The sequence below is a fragment of the Trichoderma atroviride genome, chromosome 6 (assembly GCF_020647795.1).
Source record: "Trichoderma atroviride chromosome 6, complete sequence".
Taxonomy (NCBI): Eukaryota; Fungi; Ascomycota; class Sordariomycetes; order Hypocreales; family Hypocreaceae; genus Trichoderma; species Trichoderma atroviride.
This window is the reverse complement of record NC_089405.1, coordinates 2,174,056-2,186,320: the sequence shown is the minus strand read 5'-3', so window position 1 is coordinate 2,186,320 and position 12,265 is coordinate 2,174,056. Positions and strand designations below refer to the sequence as shown.

At 48.9% G+C, this 12,265-nt stretch overlaps 5 protein-coding genes across 5 annotated transcripts; 1 reads left to right on the top strand and 4 right to left on the bottom strand.

Moving 5' to 3' along the window:
• Positions 1–1,201: 1,201 nt before the first annotated feature.
• Positions 1,202–3,262, bottom strand: TrAtP1_011307 (uncharacterized protein; the record flags this gene model as incomplete). The annotated part of the gene is made up of 1 exon (XM_014084499.2): positions 1,202–3,262. One exon carries the CDS (start codon positions 3,260–3,262, stop codon positions 1,202–1,204), a length of 2,061 nt encoding a protein of 686 aa, XP_013939974.2.
• A 375-nt stretch (positions 3,263–3,637) lies between these two features.
• On the bottom strand, positions 3,638–3,868 carry TrAtP1_011306 (uncharacterized protein; the record flags this gene model as incomplete). Its single annotated transcript, XM_066115060.1, has 1 exon — positions 3,638–3,868. One exon carries the CDS (start codon positions 3,866–3,868, stop codon positions 3,638–3,640), a length of 231 nt encoding a protein of 76 aa, XP_065971158.1.
• A 72-nt stretch (positions 3,869–3,940) lies between these two features.
• Positions 3,941–5,594, bottom strand: TrAtP1_011305 (uncharacterized protein; the record flags this gene model as incomplete). Its single annotated transcript, XM_014084498.2, has 6 exons — positions 3,941–4,115; positions 4,185–4,670; positions 4,730–5,245; positions 5,305–5,356; positions 5,428–5,481; positions 5,558–5,594. 6 exons carry the CDS (start codon positions 5,592–5,594, stop codon positions 3,941–3,943), a joined length of 1,320 nt encoding a protein of 439 aa, XP_013939973.1.
• Positions 5,595–6,255: 661 nt separating this feature from the next.
• On the top strand, positions 6,256–10,769 carry TrAtP1_011304 (uncharacterized protein; the record flags this gene model as incomplete). Its single annotated transcript, XM_066115059.1, has 6 exons — positions 6,256–6,260; positions 6,320–6,413; positions 6,478–6,787; positions 6,850–7,877; positions 7,927–8,155; positions 8,221–10,769. The coding sequence occupies 6 exons, from the start codon at positions 6,256–6,258 to the stop codon at positions 10,767–10,769; spliced, it is 4,215 nt and encodes a 1,404-aa protein (XP_065971157.1).
• A 224-nt stretch (positions 10,770–10,993) lies between these two features.
• TrAtP1_011303 (uncharacterized protein) lies at positions 10,994–12,176 on the bottom strand. Its single transcript, XM_014084496.2, has 3 exons — positions 11,809–12,176; positions 11,444–11,725; positions 10,994–11,373 (listed from the first exon to the last, which is right to left on the bottom strand). Exons 1-3 carry the CDS (start codon positions 11,949–11,951, stop codon positions 11,091–11,093), a joined length of 708 nt encoding a protein of 235 aa, XP_013939971.1. The 5' UTR covers positions 11,952–12,176; the 3' UTR covers positions 10,994–11,090.
• Between the last annotated feature and the right edge of the window lie 89 nt (positions 12,177–12,265).

The following is a 12,265-nucleotide window of genomic DNA, read 5'->3' as shown; positions in this document are numbered from 1 at the left end:
CTTTGTCTCTCTTGCTACTGTATTTTGAGTTATGCTTCTTCTTTATGGTGTCTTCATATGTCTCTCGCTACTGTTCCTCGTCTTTTGCTGGTATTATAACATTCTGGTTACAAACTAGGCTTTCAAGTATTCGAATGATGCAAAAATTTCATAGAACCTTTCCAAAGTGGCTGTTGTCGGGCAAGTGGCCTTTGCCTTTGTGTGTGCGTGCTTACCACGTTGTGTGTGTTTAAAATTTGCCCAATCTGGCATTATTTGCAAACTTACTTTGTAGTATTTTTAGATTTTGAGTCTAGCTTGTGCGCTAAGTGAAACTGGAGAGGGGAAAGAAACGATGGAGAGGGATTAAAGTACATGTACCCTAAAACAAATTTTCGCAAGCAGGCGAGAATTCTAAGCACTTTATCCCATCATGTTGCTGGAAGATTATATACGGCAGCAATTTCAGAAAGCCATATGAAAAACAGAAACTCACCATGGATATATTCATTTCTCTTAAGAGTCATGTTCAGACCTTAGGGAAGCGTTTCCCATAGATTTTGGGACGATGTCTTTGCAGGTATAGTAGCGCACAAAATCATCAAACTTTTGTCATTCGTGGTCGCAGCACCACTTGCAAAATACTCTAGATGCATCTAGACACACCTATGCGATAACGGCAGGCAAAAGGATGGTCAAATCAACTCGGAAAAAAAAAATCGCATCACTTGCTCTTTTCTTATTCTCATCAAACGCAGCCGCCAAACACAGCTGCCCGGCGCATTTTGGTGATTACAAAGAAAAGCAAGCGATACGCATGCTTAGTCAGAAATGCACCGAAAGTGGCCCCTTATAAGCGAATTAAAAAGGTAAGCTTTCGCCTTCGGGCATTTGGTCAATTTATAACGATACAGGTAAGGCTTAACTCTGCACTCCACAAGGTCGCAAGTTCGAATCGCTAATGGTTTAACAACAGAGAAGATTAGCATGGCCCCTGCACTAAGGATGACACGCTCAATCAAAGAGAAGCTAAACATTTTTTTTTATAAATTGTTTTTTGTATTTTTTTATGAAGTTTTTGTAGATTTTTTTTTTCTATCTGTAGTATCCTGTCTGTGGTGTTCGTGATGCCCTCCTCTACTGCGTCTCGATTGTCAGACTGGGCGGGCAGCTCTGGAGAATCTGTATACTCATATGGCCCTCAGAATTAAAACCAACTACTCTAAGCTACCACCATGTTATTATCGCCCTCGTCTTCTTCGTCATAAGCAACCTCCATATCATCTTCATCGCCATCACCATCGCCATCACTGTCTCCTTCATATCCATCTTCAGTATCATCTTCCTCCATTTCGTCATCCATCTCATCGTCCAAATCTTCTCCATCCTGTGATTCGGATGGCACACCAGGCTGCTGCTGCTGCTGCGAGGGTCGATTTCGCCTCTCTCTGATCAAATCATCCCAATCCCAATCATCTCCCGGATCGTGGTCCGGATACGAGCTCCAAGCCTGAGCCCTGACTTTCTCGTCTTCTCCAAGGTCTACGGGGATGCCACCCAGTATGGACTCGTTGACAAAATCTATCCAGCCCTGCATGTTGTCGACTTCGGGCACTGTAGATTCGTGATCTCTGGGCTGAGGAGGTACGATGAAACCGCGGTTGATTTCTTCGTCGAGGTCGAAGGATTTATCAGAACCAGAATCGGAGGCGCCATCCAAACTGCCGGCATCGTCGTCCGAGTTACCGCACCAGGCTTGGGCCCGCAGCCGCTCGTCTTCTTCATCAGAGAGGATCTCATCCTGCTGCTCGGGGGTGAGGTCGTCCCAGCGCTTCTTCAAAACATGCCTTGGCTTCCAGTGCTCCAGCGTATCAACGTTTGCAAGAGCATCGTCTTCATCCTCGATATACATCTCTTCCATGGAGGGCACAATGTTCTCTCCCGTCCTCCAATCAAAGTATCCCCAAACCATCATTTGGCTCAGGTGTTCGTCGAGGTGAAGCCCCCTGCGAACTGCTTCGATGGGAATAACTTCGTCTGGTCGAAGAAGATGTGCTCGGCCTGCTCCCCAGCCCTCCTTGTGCTGCTGGCCAATTTCCTGAAATGGGATGCCCTGGATATGGCTCAGCAAGTTTTCCAACCAGTAGCCGCCTTCGCTGAAAAAATCGAAGTCGTAACGCAGCTTGAGCTCCAGAATGTCGGAAAGCTTATTGAATTTCTTGCGGGTAAGAAGCTGCCATAATTTGTAAAGACCTTTCTGGCCCAGCATAAGCTGCACCAAGTCATATTTGCAAGGGCCATAGACGGGGTCATTAAAGAGCATGCCCAGCTTGATGATGAACATTTGCATGTTATAGAGGTCGACATCTTTGAATAGGTGCGTCATTCGTAGCATCGCCTGCCTCTGGTGAGATGTAGAAATGTCCATGAGAAGCCAGAGCCGCAGCAGCGAGTGATGCATCGTCGTCGGCATGCGATGACCGCATCGAGCCATGATGGCGAGAATCTCCTTGCAGTACTTGTCCCGACCCAGGACCAGCTGCAGATACTTGAGTCCAGGCACTTTGCGAATCTTGCTGTCCTTGGTCGGCGACGTGGTCATGCCCTGCTTCAAAGCCATCCAAGTTCTTCTCTGCGGATCGTCAACAAGATGCCTGGCGTAAAGCTGGTAGTGGAAAATGCGTCCCGCTTCTGGCGCCCTGTGTTCGATCCACGTGCGGATGCTAGAAAGAAGATAGACGTTGACGACGGAGTAAAAGGGACGATTTGCGAGACAGAGGTTCAGCACGTCCCTGCCGTTGAGATGTTTGCCCAGCTCAACAGCAAGCTCAACGTGCTGGCATAACACTGAGATGAGGTCTCTTCCAGTATAATCAAGGCGCGATTTCATTGCTTTCGGCGCCTCGTATGGATCAGTATTGTCAAAATGGTCTTCGATATCGAGGTCGTCAAACTTGAACCTCTTCTTCTTCATGCCATTCACTTCCACTTCTTCAATAGTAATTCGGTTGATGCCCCTAAGAACATGGTCGGCATCCATCTCTGCGCCCGCGTCGCCCTCCATCCCAGCATCGTACTCGTCGAGATATTCATCTATTCCCGTCAAATCGATCCCCATATCCTCTAGCATGACGGCACGCTCGCTCTCTGCCCATGCATCGCCTTTAGAGTCCTCGGCCTCTTCCAGGGCTCGCTGCCGAATATTCTCGGCAAGCTGATGAAAATCATCATTATTTGTTTGCTGGCCTTTGCTCGATCCAGCCTGCCCGTTTGCGGCATCCATTTTCTTTCTTGTTGGCAATATGCGACGAGGTGATTTTTTACTTCTTGAGTTCTTGGTTAAGCTCATCCAAAGCTAAAGGTGCATAGAGAGACTCACATATAATGAACTTGCTTTCGTTTTCTTGTTACGTACCAAAAAGATTGTGAGAACCATGCGGTTGAAGATATGTGATGCAGATGTGAAACGGCCAAGAGATAGGTATCGACCCAGCAACAATTAGTAAATGAATAATGCAGCTCCGGGCGCCTGTCCATCGACTCTGCCAGCTGCCTCACAGTTGTTACAGAAGCGCACCAATTCTTTTCAAGAATTTCGACAAACTATATTAACTAGTACGGTTGGATAGCTTTTGCTCTTGATAAGTATTTGTAATTCTTAATCGTCCTTTATGGACAATTTGCTTTCCATTTCTTCGCCAGACTCTGCCTTGATACTTGCAGATTTCGACCTGACACCCGCGTTTTCGCCTTCGCTGACCTTTGAGGAGGCGTTACCATTTGATCTAGTTGTCCAATGCGAGTCTTTGCCCTCGGCGTCATCAGACTCGTAATCGATTCTATTAGATTGGACCGTCTTAGACCTAGCCCTCCAATCGAGAAGTTGCATGAACTCCCGCATCCCCCCTTCTTCGCCTTCATCCTATGAAGACCGACTCTTCTCCCAGAACTTCCACCTCATCTATCGGTCAAGCTCATCAACTGGCAAGTCGCCATCATCTTTTCCAACAATAGATTCCGCAACTTTCCAAATTTGTAGCAGGTTGTCCTCGGCGGCACTGGCAACCAACCAAGGCTCATTGGGGTTCCAGCTGAAGTCGGCCAAGTGGTTTGTATGGCCGCCATGCATGAATAGCCTAGAATAGAATGAGTGGTTAGCATGCCGAAAATAACAAAGAACTTGAATAGGCATGATTGCAACTTACAGCTCAGGAGGGCCGTCGTCCTGGTCATCGGGAAGTTGTTCCTCACCGACGCGAGACAAGTCCCAGAAGATAATTCTCCGGTCATAACTGCCACTTCCCAAGATGCCGGCTTCGGTGGGATGCCAGGCGAGGGATGTTACCGCGTCATTATGGCCCTCGAGGGTGTGCACCTTCTCCTTCACATTTCGTAGATCCCAGATTCCGATCGTCTTATCGGCGGAAGCTGTGGCCACAAGGACTTCAGACTTTGGATTAAATGCTAGCGCATTGATGGCATCCAAATGGCCTTGCTTTGCGACAACAGCAGCCTTATGCATCTCGCTCTGTCGCACATCCACGATTTGCAGGGTCTGGTCGTCCGATACGGAGCCGATGAAGTTCTTAGAAATAGGGTGGTATTGAACGTCGTTGACAATTCGGGCGTGATGAGTATATCTGCGAGTAGGTTGCAATATCCTTGAGTCGGCTTCAAGAAGCTTCAAATCCCTATGTTTAAAGGCAAATTAGCCACGAGGTCCTAAGATTCCATCAAAGGCTTTACTCACCACAAACACATGGTCGTATCCTCACTGCCTGAAGCGAGGCATCCTTCCTCATGGGGATTCCAATTGAGGCCAAAACCTTCCTCCTTATGGCCGATTAATTCAATCTGTGCGTTCACTTTGCCTAGCGATGCGGGTTGTAAGGGGTGCTTTGTCCGATCAAAGATGAGAATTCTGCCATCAACACCAAGAGTGGCGATGATGTCTGGGTTTTGAGGCTGATAGCGAGCCTTGTTGACCTCTCCCGGATGCTCAATTCTTTGTACAATATCGCACTTGAGGGCAGCAACATCGCCTGCCTTTCCGTAGCCTCCAATCTCGCCTCGTTCCTCGTCATAGTCGTCAGGGTTCGGTACTACAGCTTTGGGTATCTGGACATCGGCGATTTGGAGCAAGTTGGCGCTGCCGTCAGAGGTGTGGGTTCCGAGCAAGAGACGGTGCATGCGATAGTTTTTGCCCTCTGGCTCTTTGACGTCAGGAAACCATTGGACTGTTAGAGTTGGCCAAGTCAGGGCCGTTCTGAAACCCAGGCGTTAGAGCGCAGATCCAATCATATGACCGCCAGAGAAGAAACTCACCCAAGAATCATGTCGTATAAGAATGGACTGTTTTTCTTCCATGTTTTGTACTCTAGGATGAGATCGAAATCAGATCAGATGCCCCGCATATCGAGAGCCAGTATCAGCATAATGGAAGCTTACCCTCATTGATGAGACGTTCCTCTTGGTCGTCTTCCTCGTCATGAACCATATCGACTGCAGGCGCATATCAAAATTAGCTTGGGATTGCTGGAGCCGGCATGGCATTGAGCCAGATTCAGTCTTGACAAACCATCGGGAGGGTCGAGCTCAGAGCCTTGAGGCGCCATGGTTAGATATCAAAGATCCTTTGGCGAAGAAGCCCGATGAATGCCTGTTGAAAAATATCCGTTTGGAGAACAAAAAGAAGATGTGGTAATTCGCTAAGAAGGAGCTCCAAAAGCAGATTCAAGAGGTCGAGAGAGCGGAAAAGGCTGGCCCCGGCGGAAGCTTGAAAAGAATAGCCGGGTCGCGTCGCGCGTTAAGTGACGAGAGGCTGGCAGGGCGTGTCGTTAGCGAGCAGCAGCTGAGCCTTGCCCGCCACCCCCTCCCCTCAATCCCTCACAGCATGGCCTAGTCGCTAGAGTCATTCGCCGCAGCGCAATTGTCATAGAAGCTGCCTCCAGCATCAACTCGCTCCTTTCCACGCCGCTCATCGCTTTCAGCAATCTCTCCGTCCGCCCAGCTCCAGCTGCCTGGTAGCGCTTTTGTTGTATCAGCTACAGGATCATTAGCTGCAGCAGCTCCGCGGCTCTCTTTTCCGTCGTGTTCGTTAGGGTTGCTTTCTTCTGTCCTGTTACGACCTTGGCGCGAATTGGCTGAATCTGCCAGCTTTGTGACTTTCGGTTGGCATTCCAGCGCTGCTCAGTATACGAGCCATCTTTCCCCTTTCTATTCGACATATAATTGTTATATATATCTGCGGTGCATAGCTGCCCGACTGCCGGCATCATGGGGTTTGTTTCATGACTGCGAAAATCTGCGTGCTAACAATGCTGACGTATTTGACCTACAGTGTTCCCAAGTTCTTCAGATGGCTCTCGGAGCGTTATCCGGCCATCTCGCAAGTAATTGCGGAAAATCGGATTCCAGAATTCGACTGCCTCTATGTAGGAGAGAGCCTAGAATGCCCCTTGTTGCGACAGCGTGCTAATGCCTGTATTCTCCTTTTAGCTTGACATGAATGGTATCATCCATAACTGTACACACAAAGATGCTGGCGAGGATACCACCTTCCGACTCAGCGAAGAAGAAATGTTTATTCGCATATTCAACTACATCGAACATCTGTTTGGAAAAATAAAGCCTAAGAAGCTTTTCTTCATGGCAATTGATGGAGTTGCTCCTCGTGCCAAGATGAATCAGCAGCGTGCTAGACGTTTCCGAACGGCTTTGGATGTCGAGAAAGCTCGCGACAAGGCGATCCGTGAGGGAGTAGAGCTCCCAAAAGAAGAGCCTTTTGACAGCAATTGCATCACACCAGGTTCGCCGTGTCCCTGCACAATCTCCTCATTTCATGTTCTGACCCTCCAATCTTCTTTCTAGGCACCGAATTCATGGCGAAGCTGTCACAACAACTCCGATACTTTGTAAACAAAAAGATTTCGGAAGATACCGATTGGCAGGGATGTGACGTTGTTCTATCTGGGCATGAAGTTCCAGGTGAAGGAGAGCATAAGATTATGGAGTACATCCGAAACGCAAAGGCACAGCCAAACTACGACCCAAATGTCCGACACTGCCTTTACGGTCTTGATGCCGACTTGATTATGCTTGGACTGCTAAGCCACGATCCTCATTTCTGCCTACTGCGTGAAGAAGTTACGTTTGGACGAGCCTCCAAGACCAAGTCAAAGGAACTTGAACATCAAAACTTCTATCTGCTCCATCTCTGTATTGTGAGGGAATACCTGGAAATGGAATTTCAGGAGCTTCAGAATAAAGGTGCTTTAAAGTTCCAATTCGATCTCGAAAGAGTCATTGACGACTTCATCTTGATGGCATTTTTCGTTGGAAACGACTTTTTACCAAACCTTCCTGGATTGCATATTAACGAAGGCGCTCTGGCGAACATGTTCAGAATCTACAAGTCTGTCCTTCCACAGTGTGAAGGCTACATCAACGAGAACGGTGTTATTCACCTAGACCGTTTGCAACGTCTGCTCGACGAGCTCAGCAAGACAGAGCTGGATAACTTCGAATATGAAGTATCTGATCAACAGTGGTTTGCATCCAAACAAATGGAGAATAAACTTGAACAGAAAAATGGAGCCAAGCCGAGATCGAAAAAGAATAATCAACTAATCATGACTTCGTTTCAGAGAGATTTATGGAAACAAAAGATTCGTCCTTTCATCTCAAACAGATCCCAGCAGCCACTGGACTTGGGATCAGATCTCAAGGCTGCGGATCGAAAGTTTGCTCAAGATCTTGCAGAGTCCATGCACTTGCAGTGGTCTACCAAGGAAGACGAAGAGGGCAATCGTCGCCTTGTAATCGCATTTCCCCCTAAGAAGGAAACCAGCGACGGCGAGGACGATGACGAAGAGGAAGGAAACCTCGCAGCTTATCGTGTCATGAAGTCCTATGACAAGGCGACCATTGCTGATGTTTCCCCCCGAGGATGCTCAGAAGCAATATGAAGAGCTATACCAGCAAAAATATCAAGGCTGGAAGACCAAATACTATCTGCAAAAGTTTGAAGAATGGCCTCAGGACAAGTATGAGGAAGAACAAAAGAGACTCTGCGAAAATTATGTACAAGGCCTACAATGGGTGCTTTATTACTACTACAAAGGCATTGCCTCGTGGCCATGGTTTTATGCCTATCACTATGCACCACTCACGTCGGGTAAATATTGCTGCATCATGCTTACCATACTATGGGGCGTGTTTACTAACGAATACTGTATCTAGATGTTACCAAGGGCCTCGGTGCCGACCTGAACTTCAAGCTAGGTCAGCCCTTTAAGCCCAACGAACAACTCATGGGCGTGTTACCAGACCGAAGCAAGAAAATTGTGCCAGCAGTTTACCACGACCTGATGACCAATGCAAACTCTCCCATCATTGACTTCTATCCGCGAGATTTCGAATTGGATATGAACGGCAAGAAGATGGAGTGGGAAGCAGTGGTCAAGATCCCATTCATTGACGAGGCGCGACTTCTCGCTGCCATGGCGCCCCAAAATGAGCTTCTTAGTGACGATCAAAAAGCACGAAACGGCTTTGGGGTTCCCCTCAAATTCACATACTCTCCCGAAGTCAACTTTACTTATCCTTCTCCACTTCCTGGAGTTTTCCCAGAGATACAGTATTGTCATTGCATTGAGAATATCTTTGATTTGCCAAATATTGAGGGACTCGAATATGTCTCTGGGTTGACGAATGGAGCTCTGGTGAATATAAAGGCTCTTGCTGGATTCCCGACGCTACACACATTGCCACATACGGCACAGCTAGTTGAAGGATATGGAGTCAATGTTTTCCAGCAAGACAGCAGAAATCCAAGTGTCATCGTGACTCTTACCGATACGGAGATGCGGACAAAGGTTGAAACATGGAAAAAGAAGCTGGGGCAGCGCTGCTTCGTTGGCTATCCATTCATTCAAGAAGCCAGAGTTATCAAGGTACAGGATGAGCTGTTTACCTACGAGCTGGCTGAAGATGAAGAAACTGTTGTTACCAAAGATCATGACAACAGAGCAGCTTCCGATTATGCAAAGGAGGCCGAATTTTTAGAGAACTGGCATGCCAAACGCCTGGGAATCACGGTTGGCCAGGTTGAATGCCTTGTTCATGTTCATATGCTCAAGGGTCTCATCAAAACGGAAGACGGTGCTTTAATCAAGGAGTACGCTGAAAACCCCAGCTTGCGCAAGGTCTACGCGTCCCAAACTATTGTGGAAGAAGTAGTCAACGAAGACGAACGTTTCATCGAGAGACCAGCGCTACCGATTGAAGAAGAGTTCCCTCAGGGCACACGAGCCTTCTTTTTGGGAGAATTCGCATACGGTCGCCCCCTAGAGGTGACTGGGCATGTTAACGGCAAGGCGAATATTATGGTCTTGGTTCCCAAGAATAAGGAGCCAGAAATTACCAAGAAGATCATTTTCCAAGCGGAACGCTCCAACCCGTATACACCATCCTTCGCAATCGCCAAACAGCTAGGCGTCCACCCTCTCATCCTGAGCAAAATAACGTCATCTTACCAAGTTATTAGTGCTGCCGGTCTGAAGCTAAACTTGGGCCTCAATTTGAAATTCGAGGGCCGAAAGCTCAAGGTCCTAGGATACTCACGCAAATCGGAGACGGGATGGGAGTTCTCTGGTCTGGCTGTGAAGCTTATTGCTGATTACATGGTTGCATTCCCCGACTTCTTTGCGGCGATTCAGAGAGAGCCGCAAAGAAGCGAGATTTCTGAGAGTGACCTGTGGAGCGACCCAAGCGTTGCTTCGCAGCGGATCAAAGACATAGTAGCGTGGCTAAAGAAACAAGAGACGAGCAAATTTGAGCGAGTCCCCCTTGACGCTGAGCAGCTCGATTCGGGAATTGTCATGGCTCTTGCTACGGCTGGAGAACAGCTGCATCAAGCGAGCATGGAGGCGACTGCCAAGACGCTCAACTCTGTGCCTCGTACAGCTTTGTTGAAACCGGCAGATGCGGAGATGGTGCTAGGCAACCAAACGTTCAAGTTAGGAGATCGGGTTACTTTCATTGCCGCTGCCGGCAAGGTCCCACTTGGAACTCGGGGAACTGTTGCCGGTATCTCTCGCACGGCAACTGCTATTCTCTTGGACGTCGTGTGGGACACCTCCTTCATGAGTGGCACGACTCTCGGCGAGAGAGCCCCAATGTTCCGTGGGCAGACTGTTTCATCATCGACGGTGCTGAATATTACAAATTGGCAAGTCGTCTCTGCATCATCAAAATCGCGACAGAGGAAATCTGTTCCAGCCACGGGATCGGTCGGATCATACGGCTCAGTCGGTGTTACACAGTACAAGGACGCCCCAGCTCCTCCTGCCCTCCGAGGCGGATGGCGTGGAGCTGCTACGGGCGATTCAGCTTCATCAGGCCGTGGGCGGAACAGCCCTGGTCGCGGCGCTCGAGGAGGCAAGCCAAATCTATTGCACAGCGGACTTGTTTATCGGCCGGGCCAACAAGGGGGTAACCCAAGCGGCGACAATGCGAACAATGGAAATCACGCTCCCAATGGAAACGTCAATGGAAGAGGAGGAAGTGGCAGAGGCCAAGGGCGTGGTCGAGGCAATGGCGGCAACAGAGGCTCGCTTGCTCCTCAGACTGGAATTGGACGAGATCAACCAGCCCTCTATGGCAACGTGCCGCCTCCCGCAAACCTTGAGACATCGCGAGGCGGCCGTGGTCGTGGTCGAGGAGGAAGGGGACGTGGTGGACCCACTCCCAATCGTGGCCGTAGCGGTGCTGCCGCTCAGCAAGCATAGGAGCTTGCGTCTATTGATATTCCAGTGGGTGCAGAGCCGGTGGAGGTTGCGGAGCGTTGGAATACCCTGTGATTGGCTTATGTACCTAGCTACGACGGCAAATGTTCATATTGCGGCCACATGCGGCGTGCCATTACGGGGGTAGCTGTTTATCTAGCTGTAGTAGAGTCTTGTGCCATTGTAGTATGCCAACGAATAAAAGAAAAGGAGTAAACCTCGAAGGTCCTCACCCAGCGTGACTCATTATTGCTTTTTATTTTCGGTTCAGGATTTAATCTCATTTCATCTTATTTGATACTATTGGAAAAACAGGCTGGCATCTCAAGGCTTCTTGCTCTTCTTGCTCTTTGTGCTGCTCTTATCCTTCGTGTCTTTGCCCTTGGTATCCTTGGACTTGAGGGCAGGGAGCGTAAAGAGGTCACTGACGCCACCGCTCATGGCATTCCACATGGCAAGCGGCTTATCCATATCCCATGTCAAAATACCGACCCAAGGCTGTACGTTGTAATGCAACTTTAGAGTTACGTCGGCAGTCTCGGCGATCTTGCCGCTAGGGTGGGTGATTTGATACTTGGGCTTCTGATTCTTGAGCTTGAGCAGTCCTCTAATATCATATATCGATTAGCCTTTGGAGTCAATTGCATCTGAATAGGAGTTTTTCTTCTGACGATTACCTTTCAGGCGCAATGCTCTTGCCCTCAGCGCTCCTCTTGAGCTTCTTCATAGCCACGGGACCGATGTTCTGTAAGTGGTCGGCACTGGGGTTGGTGATGATGCTATCCCAGATAACGGCAGTGTTGTTGATGCCGCCAGGGCTCGTCCAGTCTGCCGTTACATAGACGAAGAGTTGCTTTGTATTCCATGTGAAGAGTGAGGAGAGGTCGGCTTCCAGGGAGAAGCGAATGATGGCATACTCTTCCTTCTTCGAAGAGTAGTAGTGGGGTCGACCCTTGACACTATATTTTGCATTGCACAATAGCAAATTGGTTAGATGAAAAGAAAAAATCAGAGTAAATTATTTCGGGTTTGCTTTGCATACACTTGGATGTTGTCGGTTTTTATGACGCCGCTGGGCGTGCGAGCGGAGCCGAGATCTGTGGCCGCGATGAATGCGCCCAGGACGAAGGCGACGGTGGTGAAGAAGCCAAAGACATTCTGGAGTCGGGTAAAGGAGCTGTGCATGCTGGGCGATTTGCTGCTGGCGCCAGCTGAAATAATGGATTCGGTTTATTATCGTCAATCAATGCGGATCCAACGCTGTAGAGAGAAGTGAGGCTGCCGCATGGATGGGCATGCGCTGGTGTTGGTATCACCGAGCTTGCAGTAGGTTTATAGCAGCTGGCCTTGGCTTAACAGGACACGTCGCTGAGGGACCGCCAATTGTCAGCCTTGCAGACGGGGTCTTGCTGTTCTATTGGGCAATCGGAAGAAGGCTGTAGGTAGGGCTAGGCCCAATTGAGCGCTAGTAGCGGGACCCCTACAGGGTACTTGGCAGA